The sequence below is a fragment of the Trichoplusia ni genome, chromosome 10 (assembly GCF_003590095.1).
Source record: "Trichoplusia ni isolate ovarian cell line Hi5 chromosome 10, tn1, whole genome shotgun sequence".
In the NCBI taxonomy this organism is placed as follows: domain Eukaryota; kingdom Metazoa; phylum Arthropoda; class Insecta; order Lepidoptera; family Noctuidae; genus Trichoplusia; species Trichoplusia ni.
This window is the reverse complement of record NC_039487.1, coordinates 13,632,922-13,645,258: the sequence shown is the minus strand read 5'-3', so window position 1 is coordinate 13,645,258 and position 12,337 is coordinate 13,632,922. Positions and strand designations below refer to the sequence as shown.

Sequence of the window (12,337 nt, the reverse complement as noted above, 5' to 3'; positions counted from 1 at the left end):
CCTGAGTCATAAATAAACAATAAACCCTGTTAGGGTATTACATTTCGTTCTACGAATATTATAAAAGATGTTATTAAATTATAGCTTATTTGTTTGAGTAATTATAAAAATAAAAGATCTAATGAAAATAGTAAAGTTTTTGATTCTAGTGTAAATAAAATATAATATAATTATGTTTACAGAAAGAATACTTTCTTTCGTATGAACTCTGCGCTATGATATGAATTTCTTCATATCATTATCACACTTGTGCAAGCAAGAAAACACATAGCGCCCTCTCGCTTCCACAAAAAAATCAGACAATATTTTAAAGCACATTGTAAAATCTCTGAATGTAAATAAAATAATCTGAAATATAAAAAAAAAACATACATTTACCTAAACAAATAAACTATAATAAAAACTACATCAACAAAATTGTTACAACTTCGTTCGCTTCTTACATTTTCATTAAAAGACTGGTCCTTACTGTACATGATTATGAACAATTGTTTTTAATTATAAACGTTAATGTCTATTTGAACTAATGTTAATTGAACAACAAGCCGTACGATTAGTTGCTAGACATTCGAAAATGGTCCTTCGAGCCGAAGTAAGCTTCATGATATTAATTTTGTAATAATATATTACTTATTTTGTTATGACAATAATTGTAATATCAAAGATGTGGGTCCACGTTTCAAAGTAAAAAAGTGTTTCACTAAGGCCCGATTTTTCAATCGTCAGATAACTTTTGTCTGAGGAATAAATATGGCCGTTTGACATATTTTCTATACAAAAGCTGTCGAATAAAAGTTATCTGGCGATTGAAAAATCGGCCCTTAATCTAATAATATAAATCTGTTTAGTCGTTGAGACAGATTTCCAATACATACGTAATACGTATTTTACCAAGGTATCAAAAAGTAAGGAAGAAGATGATTAAACTTATGGTAGTGGGGGCTAGAAACATCACTTGCTATTAAAAAGCTTACTAGCAAGTGACGTCACAAAGGATTTTAGATCACTGTGTCTATATAATTTTGTGTTTAAGAGATAAAATAAAAACACGTATCCAATATTCTTTGGAAATCTGTCGGATGGAGTAGACAGTTGTTTTTGTTATATGCCTTATTCTATTACAGTTGTGGACTCGTGGTGACGCACTAAAAGTCGCTCTTCCACTGATTTCTCTCTTCCCCAACTCTGATAAGATGCTAAAATGTAATACTTTAAAAGATGTCTCCATGTTCAAGTAATACAGACTGAAGTAGTTTGGCTTGTATTGGCACTATGTTACACAGTGGATGAATAAGGCCACCTATACGCATACTTGTTCCGTCAACCGCTCGTGCGCGGATTGAACATCCATATTAAAAAAGGGGAAAAGAAAATTCTTTTCTATCGTTTGAAACAAGTAAGTCCATGTATAGGTGATCTCAATAATTTAAATTGCAATTATGTCATAACAAAATAATAATATAATACATACAAAAATGTCATACATTAAAAACGATGATAGGAATAGGTAAAAATGATTTATAATACGAATTAGAAAATGCAGTAAAATGCAAGATTTTGAAATAAATATACATTACAATGAGTTTCTTATAATCTCAATAATGTCGATTTACAATTTTGCTTGTAATTTTAATAAAAATAATATATATATTTTTTTTACACAATTTTAAAGCATTGTTATGATGTTTCAAAACCAAAATAGGTTTTATTCCTCTATTGAACCAATTAGCTAGCCTTTGTTATTGTGAATCTTTTTTAAATCCTGTTCCTCATATCCATTTGGTAAAACTACTGGCAATTGGATTCGATATTAACAAGATTCAGCAACACCTTGAGTATAATTATTATATTATTTAAATGATGATTTATAATCATTTGATAGAGTTAACTGTGGATTGCTTGTGCCAGATTCTTGTATCAAAATTCTTGCGATCTTGCAAGAAATTGTAGCTTATGCCGTCGGTATAAGAATAATTGACCTATAATGGTTATAAAACTTCATAATACGCTTTATATAATAATAATAATGTATACATGTTTGTGCGTCCTGCGTAAGTATAATAATAAGTCTGCTTTACAAAGAATGTGTTAACTTAATGTTGTCAGCACATATTTCTGTTATTTTTGTATTTTAATCCCATATTTAAACATTTTAATTGGTGGGTAGTTCGGTAATTCTTTAACGAAACTGTTTTGATATACAGTTAAGTTAACAATTACGATTAACAGAGTATTCTTAATAACTCAACAATTATTGAAAAACCTTGCTACCCATCAAATTCTAAGCCGCGAATTAAGTTGCTTAACTTCATTAACGTCGCCATTTAAATATAGGATTAGAAATCGTAGTATAAACTTGTATTTTGTGCATATAAGCCCTTGAATCGGTGGGCAGAGTCCATAGCCTACCATAAAACCATAGAGTCATGGAATATGGCCGTGACGTCACAGTTTTAACTGGTCGTGTTCTCGTCCAGGAACTCGACGCATGTGAATGGGAAATGACCTATTTTACCGTTCAACTCGCCCTCCCATTGACCGTTTATGTTGATTTTTGTCACCTGGAAAAGGTTTCATTATGACTTAGTATGTTATAGTTCAAGTAACAGATTTTACAGATGAAATCACACAAATTTTTAAAGACGGAAGTTTGTCAGTTCTTTTTTTAGTGGCTGTATGACACTCTTTAATCAGACTCATAACAAATTATCTTACAATTAGTCTTCATTGTGATGCTATTTACTTTGGAGATAGCTGATACTGTAAATTATCAACGACATTCGCAACAAATTTTTCGCAACAATTTCATACGATTCAAACAAAGCGAATCTTTTTTTTTCGTTCTTTTGAGAGCTAATAAGACTAAAAGAAAGATATACATTTCTAGTAAAAAAATACACAAAGCGTCTCTAAATCATCTATTTAAATCTCATTATTATAAATAAGTATGTTTGTCTTACTTTGATAATGTCTCCCTCCTCCAGCTTGAGCGCAGTCTTGTCGTAGGCGTTGGGCACGCGCGGCTGCTTCACGCGCGCCAGCGCCGGCAGCGTGCGCTGGAACACCTGGCCAACGTTACTTATGGGGGAGCTACCTACTAGTGGGGGAGAGGAAGGTGGGAGGGTTGCGAGATCTTTGTAAACGTCGCTGTTGAAACAGATACGAGGTGAAGAGACTTGAATTGATCTCGTAATCCGAGATATTTCCTGCCTGGATAGTCGACACGTCACATATTTTTTTCACACATACGCCGGGGCGTAGGACAAGCATTTGTGTGATCTACGCGTATATGATTTGAATTTATGCGAAGCCCCTGCGACACATGGATTTAATGCACAGGGGTCGTTTATAACAAAAAAAATCTGGACGACTATGTTCCGTCAGAACCTCAGATAGGGAGTCAGTAAATCATTGTTTAAATGTAAAACCTAATTGTGTTTTGTGATTCTTGTCATAGGTTACGTGTGTCTCTAGCGGAATAATCAGAAAGGATTACCGCCGGTTTGGCACATAAAGGGCAAAGGAAGAAACATGAGTGGATTTAAGTCAGTAAAAGTATGGCACACCCTTCCACTCAAACTAAAGCCGGAAGGGTCATTCGATGATTTCCTAACTGATAGAAATATTGTGTTCCCCCTCACCTGCATGTTGGTCCGGGCCAGCTTGCCGGCGGGCGCGGCGGGCGGGCTGGGCGGGTCGCCCACGTGGCTCAGCGCCTCGGCCGCGGGGTACGGCAGCCCCGACGGGTCCAGGATCTGCGGGGGGACAGGGGCAAGGGTTATTTATTTATTCTTTATGCACAACGTGTACAGAGGCGGACTTAAAGCCTTAGATATTGTCTAACAGTCGACCTTATGGTGATACAGAGATAAAAGCATGGTAGATGCACTTTGGGTTAGTTTTTTATCATAGTAAAGGCGACATGCTCATGACTATACACTAAGCAAAGACGTGCTGACTGTTGATTAGTGGGTTGTCATCTATAATTTACTTTTGAAAACGTCTTTCGTATCCAAAAGGTTGTGGAACAAATATAGCGAGATCTAAACAGATTTTTCTTTGAATAAATCTCCCATATACCTATCATGTCCCAATAAAAAAGCCTATAATAAAGTCTATAACCTTTTCCCTCACAGAAATAGATTTTCTAACCTCATGTAAAAATAGTATTCACAGTCACTTAAATAAACTAATATCATCAGCTATATCTAATAACACGAGTATAATGGAAACCAAAAGGGATAAAATTCCAGCAACGTTTATTTCTTCTGCCATAAGATCAATAGTAATATAGTTCCTTACCCTCTGCACATAAGGCACTGGTATGGACCCGGTGCGTCCGAGGCTGTTCCTGGCGGTCCACCACTGCTCCTCGTCGCGGTTGATCACCATCAGCCGCTCGCCGCGCCGGAACGGGAGGTCGTCCGCGTCCTGCACGCATACAACAAAGTTACAATGTCATTATTTAATTAATGAATCTTATCTATACACCCTTACGATGTAAGAAAATCAACCGTAAACTATCCAGGTATCCAGAGGAAAAAGGAACATTTGACGAAAAAAGGTGACTTCTATCCTTTACATCCGAAAGGACTATGATGCCTACACCAAGTTTTCAAAAAACCTACATTTGGTTTGATTTCAAAACATTTTTACATAGAGCATCAAATTTGAAAAAACAGAGGAAAAAAGTACCTTTAGCCCTGCAACTTCCGAAATTCATATTAAAGGGAATGAGATAGGCTGAACATGAATGGTTGTGACAGGTTATTTTCAGCATCGTACGATTTTAAGGAAACAATTTTAATATAAGACATAAAGTATCATCATAAAGTATATATTTATAAACAACTTGTTTACACAATGAAAATGCCTTTTAGAATCTATAGGGGAGAAGGGGGATAGCAATCTATAAGTAAAATAGATTTAAAATACGCATCCCTCTCTAATACAGGAGTATAATTCTGATGGAATTCTTTATGAAGATAGATTGAATTTTAAGCGTATCGACGAAAAAAAAGAACGTAATAATATTTCGTCTGCCAAAAGTCGTGGGCGATTCTATAAATAAATTATCGTCAAACGGGAACCGAATACACTATGAAATATTCACAAATATCACTGCGTCAGATCAGTATAGGATAAACAACGACCATCTGCCATAAACTCGGTTACTTCCGAATTATTTTTATCCAAACATATTTGTCATGTTAATATTATTTGCAGAAGTTCCATTTGTTAATGCTTTAGTTTTGATAACAGAAAAGAACTCGAGGAAAGGGCTATAGGCAATAAATACAACGTTTTTTTTTTATTAGTTTCTTTTAGATACGTTTGGTACATGTGATACAAAAAAATACCGAAGGCTTGATTTAGAACAAGAGGCCTTTGGTGTGCAGTGGCATTTTAGAGGAAACGATTATTTTATATTATCTCTATCACAAAAAACACGTATTTTAATTGACACAATTATATACTTAATTCTCAAAATAGGCTTAATAGAAAATATGTCTTCTTATTAGTTTGAAAGCGCTATCCTTAACAACGTTGTACGGAGTTGAATTTCTGTCTGCCAACTTTAGTTTGTCCCGTAACCTAATATGATTGTGCTACATAGGGAGAGAGACACATACTTATGTTTTCCTACTAATATTTTTGTTGTTCGTATTTATTCAATTACATTACGACTTACAGGTACCAGAAACATTAGATCTATAGTAAAGATCTGACACATTTATATAGGTTAGTCCCATCGCATGTTGCAATCAATTTTTAATTCGCTAGTTTCTTTAATTTTTACATAATCAGACGAAAAATTAAACTTTTGAGAAAACAATAATCTACTTGAAAGCCATTGTTGATTGTAATTCAACTCATAAAAAATATAAATGATGTAAATTTTGCATTTTTTTTATGTCTAGTTTTCCTTAGGGCGTTGTTCATACCCATGCATTAAAAAGGATTCACCGGGGTACGTAACTGACGATAAAAAATATTTTCAAACTTGATGCTTGAGCTTGACTGATGTTTAAAAAAAGCATTAAACACTGCTTGCCCATCAATTACCCGACGTATCGTATTATAATTTAAATTTCTAATTGTAGTTGTGTTTTAAATAAACAAATTAGGTACATGTGTAGGTAACCATCAATACACCTTCCTGACTAATATAGCTCTATTGATTCCTTCAAAGTTTCAGGTAAAAAATTACCTACACCTTTACACATGACTGCTTTTTCTAATATTAGCGCATTGACTAGAGACCTGTTTTTCGCGATGTATCATCTCCGTTCCTTGTATTAACGTATTTAATTTTAACTATGTCTTAGTCATGTAACAGACAGTTCTGAAAATATTTTTTTAATTTCTGACGTGGATTTTTATGCTTTCGTCTCTTGGTTTAATTTAGTAGAGTATAGATCTTTGTCTATGTCTGTGATATAAGGGTTATGTTGCAGATTAAGTTAACTTAATGCGGTTTAAGTAAATGCTTATATTTTTTTTATACTACGAATGATTCGCATATTAGATGGGACTAATTAAAAAATGATACTTTACGTCGGACATATAATATCGCTATAAGCTTAATAAATCATTATCATTTTTATCTCGATTAGTAAATTGAGATGTAGATCAACAAATACAATTCTGATCAGTTGCTCCATATATTTATGATAATTAAAGCAGATGGGTTTGAGGTCCAAACTAATCCAATTTACATATATTAATAATAGCTTCACATTTTACCTGTCTTCCAAAATGTATAAAGTACCTAAGCTTAAGTTGAAAATATACTCACATTGCCAGAAAAGTCAAATTTAGCTATCACCAGCTCCAAAACTTGATGGGGTTGCTGTGGCGGTGGCGCGGCGACCTTGGCCAGCGCCTGCGGCAGCGGCCTGACCAGCGGCGTCGTGTCCAGGTAGTGGAGCCGGTAGAACGCGAGCAGCGCCGGCATGTCCGCGAACAGCTGATCGCCGATCCGGTACCGGATCGCACCGTCGGCCGATACGACGCGGTTTATTATGTAGTGGGATACACGGTCGTCTTCCCTGTAAGATTATGTCGAAAGTTATAAAACTATGATTATGATTTTTTATTTTTACATTAGAACATTCTCAGTGCATATCCAGTATGGGTTGGGTTTTTTTAAACTACTCCCAAAATTAAACATGTTATCTTTGTGTCGTGATTTAGAAATTCTCATCCCTTGAATTCACATCCCATGTACATTCTGCCATTATAGCATGGCATGCATGTAGATGGATCCTACACGCCACATAACACATAAATGAACACACGTATCACATAAATGAACCTTAACAATAAAGTTTTAAACTTGTATTAAAAAACTAATAGAAAATAAAAGCAATACAACCAACCTGACACACAGCACATAGTCCCCAGTGATTGTTTTAGAATCCCTGACCAGGAAGACGCCGCTCTCCGTCTCGTTTAGGAGTAACCTCGTGGCCTCAGCCCTCGATAGCTCACGGAAGTACCAGCTGGAAGGAAAGACATTAAAATTAATTTAGCAGATTATATTACATGTATAGAGTGGTTTTATTAGCTGAAAATCAGCGCCGCGACACTGTCTCGCATAGGGTCGCTGCACATGCTGAGCAAGGGCCATTTCGCGTGCTTGTGACGCATATTTTTTCTATCTTGTTCTTTTTATTTCTATTGTTTTAACATTTACTTTTGTTTGAATGTTGCTTGTCTGTATTGTGTCCTATATTTTCTTTCTATTAAGGGGCTCTTAGGTTTTGTGTGTGTGTTTGTGTTTAGTAAAAGGTGTTGTTTACATGTTGTTAGTCATGGAAAGCTGAGTGGCGTAGATTCATAAAACTGGCCTTGATAAAAGGTATTGGAAAGGTAGGTATAAGATTTACAATAGATTTTCATTAGTGAATTCACAACAAATGCAGTAAAAAAGCTTTATAACAATATAAAATATCGAATTGAAGTCCTTAATCCTCAGAGTTAAGTATGTAACAAAACAAGTAAGAAATTAGCAGTTTGCTCAAAAGTACAGTTCAAGGTTAAAAATGTTAGCTAATAGGTAGTAATTAAGAACAAAATGTTTTTGTTTTAACCAGAGCCTTTACTACAGTTTTGTCAAGTTCTCGCGGAAGCGTGATGGCAAAACAGTAGGCATGGCGTTGTCTTGCTTACACAATGACAACAGTATGATTTCAAAGAGTTTATGTTAAGTGTGTAGACGTTTTTGTACAAATTAGTACCACCGATTTGGGGTATCAAGGCTAAACAATTTTTACAGTATTACAAATATCTTTCTACGGCGCATTTGGTTGGTTCCGAAACAAGTTGGGCTATCCCGATAAATACGCGTGAGTAAACCATTGTTTCAGAAACCACAAAAGAATCTGCCTTAAAAGGTTAAGATAATAAGTTTTTATTGAATATTATAATACTGTTAGTTTATTTAGATTAAATCTCTCAAGCTAGGTTACAAACACAGCATTTAATCAGGTCTGATTATAGTTAAGAAAGCAGTGACCAAACTATGCAGTCATTTCAAATTTGGTTGGAAGTAATGTCACATCTTTAAAGCATATTACTATTACTATTTTTATTATATTAGAGAGTACTAGTTTCTATTACAGAAGGGCCAATGGCCCATTTGACAGTCATTGGACTAACCATAGATATCTCTAGCATCAAGTAAAACTATTCAGATTCTAAAGCAGGCATTTGGAATTATTTTTAATGTATATGTAAATACTGCAAAAATATTTGTGTTATTAGGGTGTTGAACTTTTCTCTTTATCTAGTTTATTAACCTTGCTTCTGTGCCAAATGGGTACAAAGTAATATAGTAACATTCAAGATTTGCTACATGATATAAAAAGAGAAGAGTAATGGGGTATTTAAACTGGAATGGCACAGCTGCAGATAACAATTTTGAATCTGAATCTATCTTAAAATGTAAAAAATTTACATATATGATGGTCTGAAATTATAAACAGAAGTTGACATTGACTTTGTTAACCATTGAAAAGGAGTCAGAGGAGACATATTTAGTATCTCATATGAAGATGTAATTTGAACTTTTTTTTTTTAGAAAAAATGTGTTATAATGAAATAAAAACCATGATGTGACAAAAACTTCAATACTTGTACAGCTTTTGTTTCAGACAAAATCTCACCAAGATTAGTAAAGATATCCATTTATGCTTATCAGGAATCTTATGGGAATTTGGAAGCTCTAATCAACAGAAGACATTATTTTTGTAAAAAAAAAAACAAGTATAAGTAGAAATATAAGAAGTATTGTCTCCAAAATATTAATTTGGCATGTTTTTGTACAGTTATTATTCTTTTGTTTTCTCTTTTGAATATATACCAGTCATCATCCATAATTTTCTGCTCTAATAGACGTGCCTAATTTTTATCTATACTAATATATAAAGCTGAAGAGTTTGTTTGTTTGCTTGAACACGCTAATCTCAGGAACTACTGGTCCAAATTGAAAAATTCTTTTTGTGTTGAATAGACCATTCATTGAGGAAGGCTTTAAGCTATAAATCATCACGCTGCGACTAATAGGAGCGAAGATACAATGGAAAATGAAAAAAACAGGGCAGGTATAAATCATAGCTTATATCCTCTTACCACGGGGACGAAGTCGCGGGCAACAGCTAGTATGATATATTTTTGTTATTTAATTTAGTAGATGTAAGAGAGGCCTTTGCCCTGCAGTGGGAAAATAATAATTAGTAGATGAGTCTAGCAGCACACATTTTTATAATTTGATTTTTTTTTATTTAATTGATTACCAGTAGTGTTAGAATATGATAATTTAATTATCATAAAATTATGAACAGTACAGTTTTTTGGAGAAATTTGATTCATTATTTTTTGTTTTTGATTAGATTAAATCTAGTTGCTTCTACATACATAATATTGATACAATTTGATAACAGTGAGATGTAAAAAGAGTATGAAATACGTTCATTACTTTCCTTATGGTCAGAATATCAAAATTACTACTAACCAATAAGCACATAGTATTTTTGCTTAATTTTTGCTATCATTCAACACAGATGTTTAACTAAAACAGTCATCAGTATCACTGAATTCACTATCAGTCATAAATAAAATGTGGTTTTAAACTCCTAACTTGCAGCATTGATAAATTGATAAGATCCTTGATACACAACCTTGTTGCTATGGGGAAAATTATTCTAGGACACCTAGTAGTCTTTAGACATTGAGTCACTTGGTGTCACCCTAACAGTTAATTATCAACTGCCTAATGACATATATACTCAGAGGAAGCAAATGGATTGAAACATCAGACAAGTGTTTAATAGTTAAATATTGCTGTGATGAATGTTTCAAAAAACGGAGATCATGAATAGAACTTGCAATGTCATATATAACTTTGCATTGGTACAAATTTAATGTTCAATGATTATTTCTTCCTACATTTTCCTAGTATAAGTTTCAGTTTTTATGGATCTTCTTGGAAATTGGCACGGAAGAGGAAAACTTGTCAATGAGATATGGTCTATATTTTACATAACAATGGTCTAGTTGCAACTGTGGTCTCTCTTGATTCAGCTGTGTACTGTATTTTTTCTTGATATGTAATGACTGGCAAAAGGATCCAAAACTCATTTCACTAGGTAACACAGTATCTCATAGTGAGACTGGTATCAAAGTATTCTTAATATCCTTTACTGACCTTGGCTAGTTAATAGTTTGTTATGTTTTAGGACAGCCGTTAATGTTGAGATGCTATCAAAATTTATAAGTAGCTATTTATATGTTGGATGTGTTACTATGGTGACTTAATGTTGGTACATAGGTTTAATAGTTTTTTCATATTAGGCAATGATGATTGAATGGTTTGACAGCCAAATGGTATAGATCATTTTCATGTGGTTGTTCAAGAAAAATGCAAAATAAAAATCTAGTTTTTGTTTTGTCTGCAATGCTAGTTGACTATCAGAGAGTGTGGACATTATGTCTCAGTTTTTAATTTTGTTATTGTTATTTGTTCCCTATGTATAATAAATGTTCCATGGAGGCTTATGGAACATTGACAGGCTAAATAAGCAATTCAAATAACAGTCTGCGGGTATTTCCCAAAGTTCAATCAATAAATGGCAATTAATCATGTGATGGGTGTGTAGTATTAATTTAAAATGTACTTTTTGTCAGGAATGTGAAAGATATTAGAATAGTAAATTCTAACTGAAAGATATAACAGTGAAATTTGTGTCAGAACTTGAGCTAGTCTGTTACTTACTTTTAGACTTATAAATCCATTTTTCAAACTTGAATGATAGTTTATGTCTTATTCTCATAGAAATGTAAATGTTTTTAACATTTTCACAAGCATATTGTTTGCAATATAGGGGAAACTATGGTATTTAAAACAAAAAGGTTTTCATTAACTGTTAGCAAGCTATGTGTCATCTTTTGTGGTTGTTTATATGCAGTTTTGTTACTGTCTAGCCATTTGAAACCACAGACTGGGTTTTTCAATGAAATTCGTAATGTTAAGGCAACTATGTCGTCAAATACAACGAAAATGAAGCTTAGGCAGTCGGGACATGTAAAAATTTTGTATTTGTATGTATATGGTAGTACATTTATTAAAGAGATAAACAGATGTAGCAGGAAAACAAGAATTACTATGAATGGTTGGTTACTTGAGTAAAGATTATTAATTTGACGTAATGCTGACCTGGTCATGTCATTAGGGTCAAAAGAGACCCCGATCCCCGTGTTCGCCATGCCTGAACCGAGACCTCAGAACTATAAGGCAGGATACTTCACCGGGGCGCCCACATCACGGCACAACACACCGGAAATGACTGCACTTTATCACTTATCACCGGCCACACACGAATCCGTTACAATAATCACCGCTGGTACACGATCTCACAACACTCTTTTATCTGTCTTACAAACAATTCCTACAGACATAAACTCTGATAAATTATAATTTTGTTGTCATGTATCATCATTGGATGTTCACATCAAAACACATGTTTCCGCATTCGTGGCGCGCCGACGGAGCGTCGCAGTCCACAAGCGCGCCGTACTAACTAAGTTTGGGATGTGTAAGTAAAAGAAATCTATAATTAAAACTGAATTATAAATAATCTTCCTTGATCACACACACGCGAAGTTTCGCTGATGATGAAGCATAGACAAATTTGCATGCTTTTTAATTTTTGACGCATAATCTTCTTCAAAACTTGTTGTCTATTATAAAGAGTCGTGTACACATGGCAAAAACAGTTATTTTTAGCAGAAAAACACATTTTGTAGACTGGCAATACCAATTTCATTACACATC

General features: G+C 34.0%; 1 protein-coding gene across 2 annotated transcripts; it reads right to left on the bottom strand.

The window, feature by feature from the left end:
* Positions 1-1,573: 1,573 nt before the first annotated feature.
* On the bottom strand, positions 1,574-12,205 carry LOC113497932 (adapter molecule Crk). Of its 2 annotated transcripts, none has more exons than XM_026877747.1 (7): positions 11,720-12,205; positions 7,383-7,505; positions 6,800-7,052; positions 4,303-4,431; positions 3,642-3,755; positions 2,961-3,065; positions 1,574-2,561 (listed from the first exon to the last, which is right to left on the bottom strand). In XM_026877747.1, exons 1-7 carry the CDS (start codon positions 11,767-11,769, stop codon positions 2,454-2,456), a joined length of 882 nt encoding a protein of 293 aa, XP_026733548.1. In that variant the 5' UTR covers positions 11,770-12,205; the 3' UTR covers positions 1,574-2,453. The 2 variants fall into 2 exon arrangements, with proteins under 2 accessions (XP_026733548.1, XP_026733549.1); XM_026877748.1 differs by having other exon boundaries at positions 2,961-3,056.
* Between the last annotated feature and the right edge of the window lie 132 nt (positions 12,206-12,337).

Excerpts from the sequence above, each read along its gene's own strand:
- LOC113497932 (XM_026877747.1), bottom strand. The coding sequence starts at position 11,769 with ATGGCGAACACGGGGATCGGGGTCTCTTTTGACCCTAATGACATGACC. Across the intron at positions 7,053-7,382 it reads GACTATGTGCTGTGTGTCAG|GGAAGACGACCGTGTATCCC; the intron begins GTTGGTTGTATT and ends ATAATCTTACAG. Across the intron at positions 4,432-6,799 it reads AATTTGACTTTTCTGGCAAT|GACGCGGACGACCTCCCGTT; the intron begins GTGAGTATATTT and ends GTATGCGTGCAG.